General features: G+C 34.9%; 2 protein-coding genes across 4 annotated transcripts; both read right to left on the minus strand.

Annotated features, from left to right (window-relative positions):
* Window positions 1-417: 417 nt before the first annotated feature.
* Window positions 418-3,718, minus strand: LOC129322643 (uncharacterized). 3 transcript variants are annotated; one of them, XM_054968945.1, is made up of 3 exons: window positions 3,020-3,718; window positions 2,416-2,487; window positions 944-1,305 (listed from the first exon to the last, which is right to left on the minus strand). In XM_054968945.1, the coding sequence occupies exons 1-3, from the start codon at window positions 3,317-3,319 to the stop codon at window positions 1,297-1,299; spliced, it is 381 nt and encodes a 126-aa protein (XP_054824920.1). In that variant the 5' UTR covers window positions 3,320-3,718; the 3' UTR covers window positions 944-1,296. The 3 variants fall into 3 exon arrangements, with proteins under 3 accessions (XP_054824921.1, XP_054824920.1, XP_054824919.1); XM_054968946.1 differs by lacking the exon at window positions 2,416-2,487 and having other exon boundaries at window positions 418-1,305; XM_054968944.1 differs by lacking the exon at window positions 944-1,305 and having other exon boundaries at window positions 2,224-2,487.
* A 1,246-nt stretch (window positions 3,719-4,964) lies between these two features.
* LOC129322642 (AT-hook motif nuclear-localized protein 10-like) lies at window positions 4,965-10,200 on the minus strand. The gene is made up of 5 exons (XM_054968943.1): window positions 9,470-10,200; window positions 9,315-9,367; window positions 8,102-8,233; window positions 5,605-5,760; window positions 4,965-5,449 (listed from the first exon to the last, which is right to left on the minus strand). The coding sequence occupies exons 1-5, from the start codon at window positions 9,969-9,971 to the stop codon at window positions 5,108-5,110; spliced, it is 1,185 nt and encodes a 394-aa protein (XP_054824918.1). The 5' UTR covers window positions 9,972-10,200; the 3' UTR covers window positions 4,965-5,107.
* Window positions 10,201-19,921: the final 9,721 nt, after the last annotated feature.

Raw genomic sequence — 19,921 nt, forward strand, 5'->3', positions numbered from 1 at the left:
ATTCATGAACTCATCACATTAAAATTCTGGATTTAAACGCGGTTTCGTGTTCTCATCTCATATAAGATCAGAGCTTCAACGCTACATCTCCTATGTTAATTTGAGTCTAACGACCCAGTAAGAAAGAAGAGAAAATCAATATACAGAGTGAAAAATTAAAAGCAATTAATTTTGAATAATTCAACAAAGATGTCGGTTTTGATTGGATTAGTCTCAATTCAATCAGCTGTTTTTTATCTGGCCAACAACTAGCTGGGTTGAAAATGGACGAAATTGAGCATCTGAAGTACCTCCCAACAACCTGATGCAACGATGTGTGGCGGAACTCGAACATGTAAAATCACATGGATGTCAATTTCATGATTAAGAGACCCAACGCACACAGGAACTGCATAACATGGATATACTCGATGCGTGTTTGGAGATCAGACAATAGATTAGGCTTATTCAGTAAAAACAAGTGACAATGTATACAAGTATCGCCTCTCACAATAAGGGAGGCATTCTCGGTCTAAAGATGGCACAGAAATTAGTAAAACAGAGTGCCTCTGTTCCGGCTGCGGCGCTTGCTCTAACAATCCTCCTGGGCATAGAAATCAATTATCTCCTTCAGATTGAGGCTCAACAGAGACGAGGAATCGTTGTGCAAGAGCCACAACATGTGCTCGAACAAAATGGCGTCCACGTCCACGAAGATCACCCCTCCTCGCAAATCACTGACCTCCCCTCTCGTCATCGTTTCCATCACAAGCCGAAAAGGGTATTCCTGAAGAACAAAAGGCTCAACCAGAAACACCCTCTTCTCTTTTCCCACGATCACCGTCACGGGACCGTCGGGTTCGTCGAAGCGGTCATGGGCGAGGGGCCGATAGCCTAGGCGGGAACTAGTGGAGCGCCGTCTGATCAAGGTCACCGGCAACACCAAGCAATCCATGACGGAGGTTCGCGGCTGGTGACAGAAGTAGGAAGAAGGCGTTTTTAAATGGAGAGGGTGCGATGCCGATATTGTTGAATAGGCCAACTAACCAGTAACGGAGAGAGACAGGCGGTGCGTGAATTTGTGCTGGCTCTTGCTTAGAAGAAAGTAGCCGTTGGACAGGGACTGCAAAGGACGTGGAAGCGCGTGACGTAGTGGTTGGTTGGGCCGCGAGGGTTGGCGCGTGGGGCAAGGAAGGTTCGGGAATTGCCGTCCACCTCTCGACTGGGTCAAAATCAGAGTACAGTCACGTGTTTGTTTGGCAGCTCGCAGGGGCCGGTCCACATCCCTTCCCAAACAAAGTACAAACCGCTATAGAGTCAACATCCCTGACATCCACAACGGCAATATAATATTAATACTGCCAAGATACTAATTATTCGGAGGGCTATAAAATATTGACAAAATGAACCAACGAGAATTAAATGATATGCATTGATATTTGTTTTCTGCTGTTTCACAATCAAAAAAGATGTTATTAGTCAAATAATTGATTAGAATTTTTACAAGGTATTTTAATTGGGAACATTTGAAAGCCAACTCAATTAAATTTTTAATTTTTAAACGTATGATATGGCTTGTGCATGTGCGTGTGGATAGTTGTATGGAATGAGAAGCATTTATAGGTAAATTAAAGAAAGTGTGATTGAGAAGTTTAAAACGCGTTTAAGGGAGGGGGGTGACAATGAAGACTTAATAAAAGCATAAGGCGTGTTAGCAGCGAGTTATAGTGAGCGTGCGACGCCGTTGAAGGAAGAAATTTGGTGAAGTGGAGGTTGGATGGGACGGGGATGAAACAAAGCAGAAAGGGGTGGGACACTCTAGTACGTGTCCTTGATTGGTACCGCCACGTGCCACCGGGTTGAGTTTTGCATAGAAAGCGTGATTAGTTTCGCAACAGCACGGGAATCGTAAATTAGCGACCACGCCAAGTTTAATGACATTTTTACGCTCCTTCTCTCGCCCTTATCAATTTACTTCTTTGATCTCGGATTCACTCCTTAATTGGTCCACTGCTCAATCATGAGAATACGTGTGAATTCCTGATTGTCCCGAGCTAATGTCGCTAACAATGACACCCTAGCACTAGTTTCAGATTAGCAGTGAGTGACACGAGGTGCTTTCGTTTCATGCGCTGATGCCACGTTGCCATTGATGCCATCTTTTATCATTTTACCCATTGGATTTAGATGCTTCAAGCAAATCAACTAGGAATCCATTGCCAAATTACGTGTTACACAACAGGAGATTTCAACCATTACCACCTTCTTCTTTTTTGGCTAGAGAGAACAAAAAGATAACCGTTAACCAGCAAATGAGCCAGTCCCACACAACAATATACAAGAAAGAAGCAAAAGAAAAGCAACAACTAAAAAGATGCAAGAAAAAGAAAAGATGCAAATGAGGAAAATACACATCAAATCTTAGATAGATTCCACCTTATCTAGGAGCAGAAGTACCATTGGAGATGGGGGACTTTGAGGTCCAGTCCGAAGAGCATGTCCCTTGAGCTATAACTTAAGTAATCCAAATTATAACCCAGTAAAAATATCTTGGAATCCATGGAACGTAACACATGCTTAAAGATTTGCCAATATTTAAAATAAAATTCACAAAGGTTGAACAATTCAACAAAGAACATAATGCTTCATAGCTAACAAATTCAACCAAAGAGAAACAAACAAATAACATCAGGATTAAAAGAGCCCAAAGAGATGCACCAAACTATCTTACATAAGGTAACATAACAGCTCCTAACCCAACCAAACTTTTCCACATAAAAAGTACCAAAATTTTCATTTCATGGAGGTACCAATTTTTAAATCATCCTTGATTCTACCACCAATAAGCTTAAAAAAATTAGCAGAACTAAGAACACACAGCAAAAAGTACTCCTCACAGATAAATCAAAAGACATCTCAACCAGAAGGTTAACTTGATCAAACTCAATATCTATGGTAGTATACTAGTTAAAATAACCAATATTCATCAAAAAAAGTAGGGTTGGAAATAATACACTGTATAGGGAGATCAAATTCCTACCAATACTGGGGTCCTTGCTTGTTCAAAATCAACCATAACCACAATCACCTTGTGCGGCCACCATAGCTCCCCCACCATCTGCTCTAAAAACAATGAGCAGCTAGAGTCCACCATCATCCACATGTTGCCAACACAACTTGGCCACAGCACTTCTGATTCGTCCTTAATCCCCCAAGATTGTGTTGCAGGTTCAAGAATTTCCAACTTCAATTCGTCTTTCTTCATCAATACATCCGGCGGCACCCCTCTCAAGTCCTCTATTGTCTCCAAAGTGTAAAAATCACCAATCCAAAATCTCATCCTGCTAATGCCAGCCTTAACTGATGATCCTTCTTACTTCCAGCACAGATCGTTCGTTCTATAGTCGCCGTCCGTTGAAACCCCCAAACCATCACCGCTACAGATTACTTCTGTCGACTCCCCCACCTTAACCCCTACACACTCCCTACTCAATGAATCGTATGCCAAGAAGAGAGGTCCAAAGACAAAGCCGCAAGGCCATGCCAATAAACTCCCATGCAAAGAAGAGAAGGAACCCGCCATGAAAGAGAGAAGGGTAGAAACCCTGGCGGAGGCATACCTCCGCGATGCTCTCGCGCGTCAACCATTCCACCTTACTCGAACAAGATCTGTTCTATATATTTGAACCCCAGCGTCCTTAGAGTTTCAAAGAGATTTTAGACCATCGAGTCCAAATTACATTAAAGGTGTGTTTGGATTAAAAATTTTAAAATTAAGGTTAGAATTAACTGAGGTTAGCAAATTAAGGTTGAAAGAAATGTCTGTGACTTTAACGTGATTTATGTTTGGATATCTTTTTTCAAAAGTCAGTTAACTGAACTAAAATTTGTTTGGATGATTTGATTCAAAAATCAGTTGAGATATATAATGACAAAAATAGACATCAATTTTTTTTGTATATATTTTTGTAACTAATATGATATTTTTAGGAAAGAATATTAAACTTACAATTAAATTTTTCAGAAAGGTAAAATTAAATTATACAATTTTATTCTTTAAAAGTTAGAATTAAAAAAATTTAAGATAAATGACATATTAAATTTTTTTAAATTTTATAAATGTGTTGCACTGATTTTAAAAAATAAATTACATTGCTACTAACTTAATAAAATTATTGTTTATGATTAGTTTTTTATTCCATTTAATTTAATCATAATTGATTTAATGATTCAATTTGTATAATCTCATTTTTTTTTCTTTCTATTTTTTCCTGAAGCCTTGTGCAAATACTTTATGGTAAGATGAGAGATTGAGAAAGCCAAGAGATATCATGTAAGGACAAGAAAGAGAAAACTCACAAAACAATGAATGCCAACTTCACTTTCTCACGTTACGTTGCTTTAGAAGCTGTATTTTGTGGCTTCAGTTCTAACCCTCGTTTCTTTCCCAACGCTCTTTACAAAATTTTTATAGCCAAACAAGAATAAAATTTTTATAATAAGCTTTTGACACCTCAACTGAAGTTTTGGCCATCCAAACCTCAGTTACGTATTTATCCAAACATGCACTAAGTCTTTCAGAATTAAATCAAAAAGATCAATTCCAGTTACAGACCAGGGAACTACTTTTTAATCCACGCATCCCTTTCAAAATTAAATCAATCGAGGAAAATTTATTCTATATTTTTCTAAAATTAAAATAGCTCCCTTGCACTAGCACGGACTACATAGGATTTGATGATAACAGAACATACCTAACTTGAGCTGGACCTAACCCGCACAAGGGAGATTTTAAGCTCAAGCCTCAAGCAAAGGCAAGTACTGAACATCATCTTTAAACTCAGTCCTCAGTCATCTCCTCCGCTTAGCTATCAACGCTAGCGATGTTTCGATTATGAGCTAAAAAATCCTAGTAAACTGACTTTTCTTTTTTTCCCTGGTATGGATTGAACTGGCTTGAAAAAATATGTAAAAAGAAAAACAGATAAAGGGCTAAAGATAGACTCTATTATGAATTCCGTCTTCAACGCAAGTTAGCATTTCAGTAATCTCGATCCACTGCCACCAACAATTATCACGTAATTACCCTGCCCCTGCGCTGTTTAAAATCTAAGAAAAAAAAATGGTATCATCGCTGCGGAGGATGGCTGGTCCATAGTTGACTCCATGGCATATTACGAATGGGCTGGCTAACACTATTGTAGACTCCAGGCCCAGGCCCAGGCCCAGGCCCAGTCCCAGTCCCAGATGCAGACCCCGACCCCATCTGCAAGGTACTACCGCCGTCGTTGTCTTCATCAGAAGAATCACTTGAAACCCCTTGAGAGGTAGCTCTGGTTGGAGCCACAGATGATGCACCAAAATTTAACAGTTGAGTTCCCGTGGGCGTTGTTGCAGAGGAGGGCCCAGATTCCTCCTTCTTTGAGCTCGTCTGTTTCTTCCCCTCCGCAATAAAGCTACCCAAAATGACCTGTTCATAACAATTAAAACAGTCACACAAAAGCATTGGACACGGAACACTCCCTGGTCCCCATCCTCCACTTTATAAACACAATGCGCTCTGAATGTTAACTCTTTTTTTTTGCCCCGCTACAAGAGGGTTTTCTCCGCCACTGGGAATAATACCTGTATTGGTGATGCTGCAATTAGCATTCCAGAAACACTGCCACCCACAATTCTTCCATCAGCCGCCGCTAGAGCGACGCTCAAACCACCTGTTCTACTACCACCGTCTTCGGATGGATTGAAAGAACCACATATAGATATAATCTCGTATCGACCCTGTAAGGTGAAATGACATTAAATGAAGAAAAGAGGCATCTAAGAACACAAGTTACCAAATGTCTTCAAATGTTATAACCCCCAATCTCAAAAATAGTCATTCAGCAATTCAACTCATGGTAAGTGGTATTTTGTATAACACCAACTTCAAGAGACTAATAAACTAGGTCAGCTGGCCACATCTCCGAGAACAAAAAAAAAAAAAAAAAAACTGATGCGACTATTGAATTTGAACCCATTATTGAACTGCTATGCCGGTGCCAGTTGAGAAAGTGAGGAGAAACATGAGAAACAGAATGAAAGAAACAAAAATGAAAGGGAGAATTCACACATCACATGACATCGTTGACAAATACAAGCGAGGAACCACAAATTCTGAATACTTATCTGGGAAAAGAAACGTTTAACCAAAGACGGGTGAGCATAAATAAGAATTAAATCAAAGCAATAGAATAAATTCTTTTATGATCCCCAGTTGAGTTCTCTCTCTAGACTTCAGGAAGGCCAACAACAAATTGGACTGAAATTTGATAGCTTTGACACAGTTACAATGCACAGTTAGGGGTATTCATGCGTGTTCCCTCCAGGTCAGCCTAGTTTCATCCTAATCATGTTAGACCCGTCCTTAAAAAAAAAAAAAAACGGATAGGATACAGGATCACCATCAGGACATCCCATCCCGTCCTGAATATATTATTATATTTTTTATTTTCTTTTATTAATATTTAATATATTATTTATTCAATTAGAGTCAAAGTATATATTTTTTGTTTATTTATTTTATTTTTTTTACATAACCATCTACTTATTTAATTTATGAAATTCAATAATAATATTGTTATAATATTTGTAGCTTGGAGGTCATTTTTATTCAATAATTACTTGAATTTTTTTTTTTGACTGAAAACATGATTTCATTCTCAAAAGAGATGTTACAAACTAAACAGAAAATTATAGTTGACTTTTGTATATAACCTGGACTAACTTTAAATTGTGGTTGTTTTGATTGTGTTCTTTCACTTTAAATTATAATTGTTGCAATTTAATGATTTAATTTATATACTCATGTTGTTTTGGTTTTGAATTTAGCAAGTTATATAATTTAAAAAAAATATTGTTATCCAACTCTCATTTTCACATTTTGTTTGTTTCATCGGGATGTTCCATTCCCGTCCCAATTACAAATGGGATGAGATGACTTTTAGAACAGGACGGGACATGGGACAAAATTTCAGTCCCGTTCTTTTTTCAGGATCTGACACAAGAAAGGGCTCTCCCGAACCTGTCCGTGAACACCCTCATGCACAGTCGTGACAATACACACAATTCAAAAGGAGAAGATGAATTGTCCAGAACACAAGGCTGACCAAATTGTGCTCGCACAATTTGCCCACTTCCAATCTGAGACCAAAAACCACTAGTCTTTGACACTGATCCAGGCACAAAAAACAGCCACCAAGACAATTTGAGTTTCACCCCTGCTTCAATCTCTAAAACTTACGTTATATCACCTGTCACTGCTTCCATGGATGCTTTTATAAAAACACCACTTTTACCAGCACAAAACTCTTCCTTCCCAAAGTACTGTTGTTTTTTTTTAATCAACTCAAATTCCTGTTGTTACTATTAGTGGTTCACTCTAATTAACCAAATGAATGCAGCAATTGATTATATTCAGATTTACTGTGCCAAGAAGGATGCTGTGATTTCATAAGATGTAGACCGGAAAAGGTCCACTTCATTTAGTTTTACATTTATAAATGTCAATGCAATAAAAAAATAGATATATAAATAATGACTTCAGATGGTTGATTTGGATTCCTATCAATCCAAGGATACCTAAGGAAATAATACCATTAGCAAAATAACTTCTTTTTTTTCCCAGAAACAGTTTCTTTAGGGCACTTGAAAATGTATCCAGCAACATCTCTACCACACCACAGAAAACGGCATGTAATAGAGAAACTAAGAGATAGTTCAAAAGTATAAAGGTAAGAATAAAATCTATTCTCAGGTGACATTCCAGAAAGTAGACGGTTTCCCACCACCAAAAACCGCAACAATCAACATAATTCTAATGGTGTCCACTTTTGATCTCAAAAAACGTGTTTCTATTTTAAGTGGAGCAAACCAAAAAATAATAATAATTGCGTTCTTGAAATATAACATATGCCTGTAATTTCATGTTCCATTCTTCAAGGAATGTGTATATTATTGTTAAATACACACTACATTAGATCATTTTCTCATATCATATATACCAATTTTTTGGCCTGAAAATAGCATGCCTTGTAGTGAGGAATTGAATATTTAATGCATTCTGGAAGAATATAAGATATACCTCGTAATACACTGTACCACCAGCCGTAGCTGGCTGTCGAATGGTGGCATTGCAGATTGCACCATTAGCAGAAAGAATGAAGACTGAACGTGACCCTTCTTCACAAAAGGCCATAATCTTTGCTCCAATGTCCTACAAACAAAAGGAGCATGACAATGAGGAGATTTGTGAAGAGAGCAACCCCAAGCATAAACATGCATGAAAACATGATAGGTTTCAGAAAACCAATCTTCAATCATATTTTTTCAACCACATCGTCACCATTTAAAAGAGGCAAATGAAAATAAAAGTATTGGTATGTTAATTCTACTATCCCTCACTTTCAGATTGTGGCAAAAGGCATATCATAGATGGAATATGTGCATCCAAATACATGACAGAAGTTTAAAAAAGCTTTATTAATCTACACTGCACAATGATAAAGCCAGAAAGCATTACAAACCTATACATGTCATAAATAATCAAAATAACCAATATTGATCAATAACTTGAGCAAGACCAAAAATGATTGAACAGTGATGCTAATATAGGAAATTTCAAGTAATTAAATATGGACAGCTTAAATCTGATGGTTAGAATAAAAAAAAAAAAAAAAAACTCTGCATAAAAAATCCATTCTACATGCAATTTAAGGCGATCCCTTCTAGTCCAACAATTCTATAAGTCGGAAACAAAAATATTGTTTTAGCATCATTTGAACCTTTGAATGCTAGTTGGACCAAAATCTTGAAAATGTTCTGCCACAGAAAATCTAAAAGAATAAAAAGGTTCAAATTATAAGTCACAGTCAAAAAATTTGAATTATGGTTGTTTATATTATCATAGCTCCATAAAAATTCCAATATTGTTTTTAAAATTTTGAAAATCTACCCTTTATATCCCCTGGAAACTCACAAAAAAAAAAAAAAGAAAGAAAGAAAGGTTAACATATAGCGATGTTTTCCCAATTTGACACCATGAATTCAGGACCACTATATCCAATTACCAAAATTTGGGCTTAACTAATCTCAATTCGTTAACTTTGGTCCCTTTCAGACACTAAGACTAATTACCGTATCTTTCAATTATGAGGACGCTGAACATTTCGAAGGATTACCAACAAATGCATGACTGAGTTTAGCAGTAATGCCGGCAGGTAAAAGATTGTAAACATGGTAATTCTTGCAAGAGAAATGGGTAATCATCGACCAGTATAACTACTCTTTTCGCGTACCTCCCCGGTTTTCACCAAGAGTACATGTGGAGTAAAGCATGTCCCGCCAGCTCCTGGTATGGTTAGAACAGGCAAAGTTCTCAATCAGATCAACAAAAAGAATGTGAAAGAACACGGTGCAAGAAACGAACGCTCGAATAATATATAACACATACCAAGAGCATCCATTTGCTTCTTTCCAGAGCCCGGCGGCCTTCCCCTGCTCTTTTTAGCTGGTGGTTCCCCGGACGGCGAGGCACTCAAATCACCGGGGCCAGAAGAAGACAAAGGCGTAGGAGCCAATCCCAAAGCAATGCTACCATCCGGCGAATACTTCCTGGGCCGGCCTCTCTTCCTCTTCGGAGAATCAATACTCAGCCCGCCGGGCCTATACGCAGAGGAACCTTCGTAAGGAGAAGTGAGTTCGGAAGCCTTCGGTGGAGGCGGAGGAGGCGGAGGAGGAGGAATACGGGATTGTGTTACAATTGCGGTGAAGGGTAATCGGGCGGTGGCAGGGGCCAACAGCATGTGCGAAGAATTGGGGCTGATCATGGAAGAAGGGACGGGGCTGGGCATGGGGGAGGAAAAAGAACGAGGAGGTACCATAATGCTTGGTAGCGCTGGCGAAGGTTGCTGTTGCGAGCGTGGCGGTGGCTGAGGTGGCTCCCGAGAATCCATTGCAGCAGATCAAGAGAGAAAAGTCGATAGGAAATAAGAGATTTTGGAGACTTCCGTAAGCGGATGCTTGAATTGCGCGAAATGGCCGCAAATGCAGCTTCTTGGGATTCACTTAGTTATCTTCTTCAAACCTACTTTCAGAGAAGAGAGGTGGGGAGGGAATGGGACTCGGAGAGAAAGACAATGAGTAATTGAGTATGCACTGGACTAGTCAAAATAACTAGGAATGACAAGCGGAGCCGGAATTCTTTACAACTTTTTTCCCAGGGTCATAATTTAGGGTTTTAATATTCCTTTTTTTAATGTTTTTTTTTAATGCATAGAATCTTGAAAATTGAACTCTCCCCGTAAATATTCGCATACGAAATGTGATTTAGAAAACAAAAGATAGGAGCAGGATCCGTCTCACCTCTATTTTTATTCCTCTCCGTCTGGACTTCTCTTACCATCCCATTTTTAGTTTGATAAAATTGGAAGTCAATGATCAAAACTAAATAATGTACTATAATTTTTATCAAGTAATTATTTATTGATGAGGATACACAATTCAGTCCTATTTGTTCTTATCACACACATTCCACGTCTCAAGAATCAAGATGAATCCCGAATAATGCACCAAATCCATTCTAATAACCCGCATGGGAAAACAGAAATAGTAATTCATAATGTTTAGTTAAATTAAGTCATGATAGAAAAATCTAGCGGCATTCTTATTTTTCAATTTTCAATTAAAAAAAACTATGCTAATATGAGACAGCATCCTCCAGATCATGTCATTTTCACCTTAAAATCAAAATAGTTGGTTTTTTCGTTTGGACTTTGTAGAGAGCACAGGAACTGAGGAAAGTTGATCCAGTTGGGGACCTCTCTCAAGTACTGGGATGCATGTTTGTCTTTAAATTTGAAAATTGATGCAACAGAACCGAACCCATCGCCGCGGTGGACCCAAACTATTTGTACTTTTTTCGATTCTCAAGATTTTTGTGATGGCAATCAGCCGAAGCCATGTTGCTTTCACACTTGGCACCTGCCAAACATCCTCACTTCTATTTCCATGCACTTCAATATCGCCCTTCTTGTTTGGTTGGACAATGCCACAATCCCACTTTCCTGACTTTAATCGATTATTTCAGCAAAGTCAAATTTCCGGGGAAAAAAAAAACCAACGTTATCTACAATTATAAATGAGCTCGAGAACTGAAAGTAGGTGAAGCAACATTATATTAAAAGCAGTTATTTTGAGCTAATCTGTTTACTATGATATACATAAATTTCAAACCCTTATTTTAAAAGAAAGGGGCAAGAAAAAAAAGGCTGAAAGTGATACTATATATCGCTGTCATCAGGAACCTCACTGGCCAAGTATTATGTCAGGATTCACGAGAATCTTACTTGGAATCTCACATAACAAGCATTCTGTGCTCAAATTCACGTCTTGGACTTATAGTCAATTTCTTTGTTGGTTGCACTAATTTAAGGTATCAGCTGCCTTTCAACTACATAATATTCTCGTTTAAATAAGTTCATGCGTGTCTCTTCAGTCTTCAAGAGTTACATCCTACAAGAGCCATAACCACGCTCAAATATTACTAATTGAAAATTGAATCTGAGTTTAATTGTACACCCAGTTCATTCATTTAAATTTATTTAATTGCAATCGAGACAAAGAAAATAGTCATTCACTGCCAAAATCACGTATCGATTTAAACATGATAAACAATCAAATGGCACTATAGCGAATTTCGCACTTGAAATATTCACCCAAAAGAATTGACACTTGAGTATAATTAACGAAGGTATTCATTTTATATTCGTCAAGGAAAGTGATTTTCTTTTTTTGTAATTGAATAATATATTTCCTAAACTATAGTTTGGATAATATCATAAACCCTAAACTCATGTATTCATTAGTACAAAATAAGCTACTTAACCCACTTTTTTAAACCAGTTCCTACACATAAGGTTTAGAAAGTGGTGGTGGCGGCATTTTTATAAATAAATTGAAGTTTGACAAACTTTCTAAACTAGATCCTTTCGTAATCGATCTAAATAATACTTTCTAAACTAGTTCACATTATAACCAGCCTAGATCTAATTGTTCTAAATTGTTCACTTTATAATTGGTCTAGATCTAATGACATTTTTGTAATTAAGTAAGCATGATGTTACAGCAGTCTTTCACACATTCTCTCATGTCCATCATCACTGTCAAGTTCTCTCCCGTGAATCTTAGATTGTCCTGACCCAAATCACCGACTCCTCTCATATGCTCCAACCTATAACTCGTTGCCCTATCCTCCTCTTCACTTTGCCAATCCCTTTCCTCCTCTTCGTGTGTGATGCATTAACTTCTATTGCTTTACTTCCCACTCATCCTTTTTGGAGATTGTGGCTGCTCATCTCCACCGTCTCTTTTAGAAATTGCATTCCTTTAGCCATCCACAAAGTAGTTGTCCTTTGTGGAACAAAGCCTTTGTTAGTCCATTGGAATGCCATCCATAGGTTCTCTGCCTTGTCTACTATCATCCATGAATCTCTCTTTCCAATAATGAATTATGGTTTTTTCTGGGAAATCAAACCTTATGGATTTTAGATTATGAGGGGAAGCCTTTCCGATTAATTGGCGAAAATGTGGGCTTGCATGCAAGGCTTAATATCTAGTTTTGATGTTTTACACTTCAAATTTAGATATGAACTGTGTGTGGAAAAGCATATCAAGTGTAATTTTATAGTAGTTGTTTGTGTTCCTAGTTTTTCTCTTTATTTAATTTAGTCTTACAATGGTAGAGTGAAAGTATGGTGTGTGTATTTTACCCATTACGTATTTACCATTAGGAAAACTGCATGTAAAGCATTTGTCATATATTTGTGAGTTGATTCATAATAAGAAATTGAAGTTTACTTATTGATAAATTATTGTTGTGTACTAAATTGTTTTGATATGAATCTGAATGCAACTATTAAGGTATGTGCATCAAATCTAGTAAATTCATTTCTAATCTCTGCATGAGATGCATCCTTGGGACTTGGGGAGGCTTTTTCTCAAATTATTGTTGAAGACTAAACTATCCATGTTTACATATGAATTAAGCTTAACTTTGCATGTTTAACCGTTTATGAGCTTACCTTAGCTTTCCTACTATCTTTTCTTATCTCTCTCTTTTCACCCTTAGTAAGTAAAGTTATGCTTCTTGGATAAGCAAATTATTTTTTTATATCGACATTATTATTATTTAGATTTATCTAATAGTTAAAGAGGATTGTACATTTTTTTTTAATCTTTAAAGGGTTAAAGCATAAAAATACCTACTAAGTGGTCGACATAGAGTATCCAGTAGTCTAAAGTGAGAAAAAGAATAAAAATACTCATAGCATTACTATAGTTGGTGTAAAAGTAATTAAACCATTAACTTTGCTCTAATGCCATTAGTTTCCAATGTTAATTGCTGACGGTGCTTGTCACGTGTTAGTATTTACTGATATGGACTAAAAAAGAGGTAAAAATTCCCACGAAGTAGTTAATCAAAAACATCTGGTAGTCTAAAGTGAGAAAAAGATAAAAATACCCATAACATTACCAACGTTGGTGCAAAAGTGACTAATTCAAATGTTGATTGTTTAGTTGACACCTAAGGAGAAGTTGACTATTTTTTCATTGATTTAGATAAAAAAACATTTTTAAGTGTAATTCTATAGAGGTTGATTGGTTATCATATAAATATCATGTGGGAAAATATCATTTGGACCGTTCTAGTAGTGGCGAAGATCATTTGAGAATTTTGAACCTATCATGAATGAAATTGCTTAAAGTTGTAACAATATTCTCAAATTAGGTGACGTAAGAGGTCTGTTTAGTCTCGATATTCGATTGTGTATAACATATCTCACTGTGTTGAATCTCAAGTTTTGCAGATAAGAAAGTGGAGAGGGAGGGAGGAAGGAGGATGAGCAAAAAAAAATAAGATTTGGTAAGATATGTCATTGATCAACCTTCGTAGAAATTAACCTGGAAATATTTTTTATCTATGTTAGTGAAAAAATAGTTAACTTCTGCTTAAGCATCAGCTAAACAGACAATATTTAAGGGATTTGATGAATTGGTTATTTTTGCACTAACTTCAATAATGTTAAAAGAATTTTTGCCCTTTTTCTCATGTCAGGCTATTAGATGCTCCTAGTAAACAACTTTGTGGGTATTTTTGCCTCTTTTTTAGTCCACATTAGTAAAGACTCACACATAACAAGTACAGTCAGCATTTAATATTGAAAACCAATAACATTAAGGCAAAGTTAATAGTTTAGTCACTTTTGCACTAACTCTAATAACATTATGAGTATTTTTACCTTTTTTCTTACTTTAGGCCATTACATGCTCCTGGCCGACCACTTGATAGGTATTTTTATACCTTAACCCATCCTTAAATAACATCATATTTGAAAGAACAAAAAATTGCACTATAGATTAAATCATGGAAAACTACCACTACATATATTTAGGTAAGATCATATATATACATATAATATGTAAGTATGTTTGTTTACATATAATTAAAATATGCTTGGTTAGCTTATGGCAATTTCCTAAGTGTTCCTTATAAGCGTGGCAAAAGGAAATTATGTACTTACACTAAAAAGATATGCTAAAGCAACCTCTAGTATAATACATCAAAAAAGCATCACACGCATACACTTATATATTCCTACTTTTCTAATATCTGATTATGCTTATTAGGCAAGTTTGGAGGCATCATCTGCATTGGAGTTGGCAACATATAGTAAGGAGGCAAGGGTAAAGCCATAAACAGAGGTGGTGATTGCATAAGTAGTGGCAGTGGTAGCATGAAGAACGATGACGGTGGCAGCAAAGTAGGTGAGGGGGTGGCTAAGGTCAATGTAGGTGAGGGTACGAATAGTGGTGGGAAAAGTGAAGGGTGTGATGAATAAGCCCAATCGGAATAGGCTTGAACCCAAACAAGCTTAACTTCCTGAAAAGCTTGAATAGCCAAGCCCAACTCAAATTCCTTCGAACTTCGGGCAGTCCAAATACCTAAATTTTATTTTTAAAATTATTTTTAATTAATTTTTCACTTTAAAATTACTTATTTTATTTTATAAGAAATATAAAATGTATTTTTTATACTTAAATGATGTATGGAACTCAAATACATGATTTTTTTAGTGTAAAATGACATAAAAATTAAAGAATTAATTAATATTTATTATATTTTATATATTTTTATTTGATTATTCAATCCCATACAGGCTAACCTGAATATAAAAAAAATATCTTTTTTCTAAGCCTGGCCTTATATTTTTTTAGGCGGGTTTGGACTAGCTTATCGAGTTTAGTTTGAATTATCGACTCTAATGATAAATAGGAGGATGAGAGAAGTACTATTTTTCTAGAGTGAGTGACAGTGAACCAAGTGGTCTCAGAATGGATACAAGTATCTACTATCACTCAGGTCAGTCTATAATCTAGCATTATGATTACTATCCAATCTATCTCTATTACAATCCTCTATGTTGGCATCTAGACACATTATGAAAATAAACAAATAAATTTTTTTATTAAAATTCTCAATAAGTTCTTATATAAGAACTAATAATAGTCTAGTAGTCTCGAGTGCAAAATTCTTTTTTTCATTGCTAATTAATCAAGAGCATAACAAACTACGATATGAATAAGTAATTAGTTAATAGCATTAAACTTGTTGTTAAATAACTAGAAATAAGTACTTCTAAATCAATCATACTTTATCATAAGAAACCGTATTAAGGTGTCTTCAAGGATGAATTTATAAAGTAGTTTTTTTCACCCAAATCTTCTTCATGATTTGCAATTCCCTTATGAGAATATATATGCATATCATAGTAATAATTTGAATTATAACATTCATAATACTAGAAATAAATATTGACATAGTAATTAAACAATTATTAATCAATATATATGACTTATAATTATAAAAGAAAATAAATATTAATTGAGTAGCTAAAATAAATTTAAAGAGGCAATGTATGATTTAAACAACTATAACTAATACTGGAACATGAATAGTAATGAACACACACAAACACACATATATCTAACAATTATAAAAGAAAATAAATGTTAATTATTTATCTAAGGAAGTAATTGATAGACAATGCATGATATGTAGAATAGTAAATAAGCAATTATTAATAAAAATGTATCAACTATAGAAATGACTAATTATGACTTTTTATACTAAATGAGTAAATAAATAATTATTATTCAAAACTAAAACAACAAGTACATGTAATAAGCACTAATAGAAAGAAATAAATATGAATTATTAATTTAAATGAATAACTATAAGGTAAATAAATAATCATGTCTATCAATTATAGAAAGAATACAAACTAATTATACATAAAAAAAATATAATATAGGAAGCATAAATCACAACTAAAACCCCTAGCATGTGAGGGGGGGTGTGATATGTCCTTTTTCTCATGCTTCTTTCCTCTCTCTTCGTCCAACATGTGAAAAGGGAAATAAAATTATATTTCATTTTAACCTAAAGGGATGTGTGATTGTGTGAATATAATATATATGAGAGAATTAGAATAATTAATAACTAGTATTTAAGAGGATTTTAATAGAGATTAAACAATGATATTAGCTAAAAAAATAAATATAATATCTTAATGTAATTAAAAGATTTAAAAAATGATTTATTGTATTCCCCATCTCTTTTTTTTAACCCTTTTTTCCCTATCTCCCACTCACTCTCCCCCCCTACACTCTCATTTCCTTTCTTCCTATGTACCTCTTGCTATTTATAGGCAAAACATTAGAGTGGGTACCTTGCCTACATGAATGGTTGGGGTTAAACCAAATCACTATTTACTATTATCATGCTTGGTTGACCTCACTCACAAAATCATCAAACTCATTTTCCATGTTATCTTGGTCTCTTTTCTTTCTTTCCTTTTTGTTTCTATTATTTGTCACATCAAATGTTTTTCCCTCCTTTTCCTTTTTATGTGGCACCCCTTCTCCCTTCTGTTTTACACTAAAACATAGGAATTGAATAATTAGTATCTTGGTTAATGTCTTGCAAAATACAAGAGAACATGTAAATTTTTTAAAATTCTTACATTTGGAATTTGGACTCTTCTACTTCATTTTTATTTACTTTTTTTTTATTATTTTTCTTTTTTGATTTCTTTTTTATTTCCTTCCATCATTCCTTAAGTCCTACAGGTTTGATCTTGTAGAATCTGACCCATTTTCTCATTGAGCAAAAGGTACGAAATAAATAAGATTAATTTTTTGATCAAAAGTAGAAGAATCCTATATTTACTCTTTATTCACCACCACCACCACCACCACCACCACCACCACCATATATTTTATTACATTATATTATACTTATTTACTTAGATTCCTGTGTATATTATGTGTATCAAAATGTGACTGTATTTAGGGAGGGAGGGAGGGAGGGAGGCAGGGTGGGTGTGTGTGTGTGTTTTTTTTTTTTAAGAGGGGTAAGCCTTCTCCTAAAAACATGAAGGCCCTACAACAAAATACCTAAGTCTAACAATAAAGGCTAACATATAAATGATGCATCATCCAAACATATAAACCTTACATTTGGCAAATATAAATATATCTCATTACACAATAAACAATTAGAGATATTACAAAGCTACGCTCTAGTGCTTAGCCTTAGAGGCTTCCCCTTTATCCTTCACTTTATTATCTTTTAGAAAGATATTAATAAACTAGAGTGAGATTAAATAATTTTAGTAATCAAGTAATTTAATCAAAGCATATTAAAGTGTGGCATTTACATCAAATAAGTAGATATATTACATAAGGTAAATTGCACATTAATCACAAAACATCATTAAATCATAATTCTCATTATCAATGCAATAGCCTTATATCACTCTTTATATCATCTAGCTAAACTCATAGGCTACTACTTATACAGGCATAGTTAGATGACTGGACTAGCCCCGCTTTTCAATTGTAAGGGGTCACCTAGTTAAAGTCTCCTATGTAACATCTCAAAAGATTATAATCAGATTAAGTAAAGTAAAGTAGAGTAATTGAGTTAATTAATAAGGTGTGTGGCTAGAAAGGTCCAATGAGTATGTTTGGTTGTATTTTCGGCCCTACATTTAAGTCCAAAGAGAAGTTAGGCTACCTAAGCATCAAAAAGTGAGAAAAGTTAAATGAGGAATCTTCATGCCACACGGGTAGCACATTTGCCACGGCACATGGCCAATTTTGTTGATATGTTGCTCACGAATCAAACAGAAACTAGAAGATAAACAGAAGGGGTAAATGAAGAGCACGCTATTTGCTATGCTAAGGCTTGTTACATTAGATATTTAGGAGCATATTGGAGCTAGAGAATATTTAAGGTAAGTGTACTAAGCTTCCTTCTCCCTCTTTCTTCCATTTTCTCAAAGAGTTAAGTTAGAGTTTAAGTTAAAATGATGATTTTCAATCTATATAAATCATAGATCTGAACCCATTAGCTAAATAGAGTTCATGAAGGTTATTTAGGTTATTTAAACCTAGTATTAATTGCTTTAAGTGTTATTAGTTAGTAAGGGCCATTAATATCCAAATTTAGCATTAATGATGGTGGTTGGGAATATTTAATAGCCATTAAAGGTAGGTTAATAGCTCACTAATAACAATGTAAGTTAAAAAAACCTAGTAAACCTAATAAGAATGGTTGAAAATGAATTTGTGATTATAGTAGAAGGAAAATGTTGAGATAGAGGGTTGGAAATTATTCAAATAAGGATTTTAATGGATATCCTTATGATTTGATTATAAATTAACCTAAAATTGAAACGATTCAAGCTATTTGGAGTTTTAAAAGTATGTATTTTGAGAGACAAACTTTTGACCTCTTAAAGGTTAGAGGTAATTGAAAGAAATTTGGTTTATGCTTTTATGTATTAATTAATTATGTGTTAGAAAAAATGATTTGAAATTCACTTATATTTGCGAACATGTATTCAATGCAAAGTTTGGCAATTTGTTATGATATGTACAATAGTATGATTAAGAAATCGATATGTAATGATTGTCAATATGTAATATCTTAAATTTTAATCCTCATATGATTAAGAAATTAATCAAGTTTGATTATAGCAATTGAGAGATTTAATGTGATATATGGGTAGGAAGGTTTAATAAATGTATTTGGTTGTATTTTCAGCCTTAATTATAGGTCTGAAGTGAAATCAAGCTACCCGAGCATCAAGAGAAAGAGAAAACATAAAGGAAGTATCTCTGTGCCATATGTCACAGCATGCAGCACATCTACCATGGCATACAAATGACCACTGAAGTAAGAGTACCTCTCCGTGCCATGTGCACTATGGTGCACGACCAAATTTTTTGATAAAATGATCGTGAACTGGGACAGAAAATAAAAAAGAAAGAAGAGAGAAACTGAAGAGCTTATCTTTGTTGCGTTAGGGTTTGTCACATTGGTGATTTAAGAGTATTTTGGTATTAGAAAGCACCTAAAATAAGTGTTCTACACCCTAATCTTCCATTCTCTTCCACTTTCTTAAAGTTATTGGTTAGGGTTTGGTAATGAAAGATAATTTTTGATCCATACATTTTATGGGTCTAAACTCAGTAACTCAAATAGAGTTAATGAGTATTGTTTAGAATATTTAAACGTAGAGATTATGGGTTTTGACACTTTTAATTGGTGAATATCATTAGTGTTTAAAAATGGACGTTTAATTCAAAATTATGAAAGTGGTTGAGGCATTAATGAAAATGTGGGTATTTAATGAAGTTGAATAATGCTAATAAGAGTTATTAAACCTAATGGGTAAGCTCAAAATTAGGAAATAAGGGTGTTGGGTATTGTAGAAGTGAAAGTGTAAGAGTTGAAATTATGCTCTTAACAATGTTGATGAGTTTAAATTGATAAATT

This window comes from Prosopis cineraria, unplaced genomic scaffold (genome assembly GCF_029017545.1).
Source record: "Prosopis cineraria cultivar Desert tree isolate PC_DT_omini unplaced genomic scaffold, ASM2901754v1 PC10, whole genome shotgun sequence".
NCBI classification, from domain to species: Eukaryota; Viridiplantae; Streptophyta; class Magnoliopsida; order Fabales; family Fabaceae; genus Prosopis; species Prosopis cineraria.

Coding starts and splice junctions, on each gene's coding strand:
- LOC129322643 (XM_054968944.1), bottom strand. CDS start 3,319: ATGAGATTTTGGATTGGTGATTTTTACACTTTGGAGACAATAGAGGAC. Junction 2,488..3,019: donor AAGCAAGGACCCCAGTATTG/GTAGGAATTTGA, acceptor CTTAAGTTATAG/CTCAAGGGACATGCTCTTCG.
- LOC129322642 (XM_054968943.1), bottom strand. CDS start 9,971: ATGGATTCTCGGGAGCCACCTCAGCCACCGCCACGCTCGCAACAGCAA. Junction 9,368..9,469: donor GAAGCAAATGGATGCTCTTG/GTATGTGTTATA, acceptor TAACCATACCAG/GAGCTGGCGGGACATGCTTT. Junction 5,761..8,101: donor GTGGTACAGTGTATTACGAG/GTATATCTTATA, acceptor TTCACCTTACAG/GGTCGATACGAGATTATATC.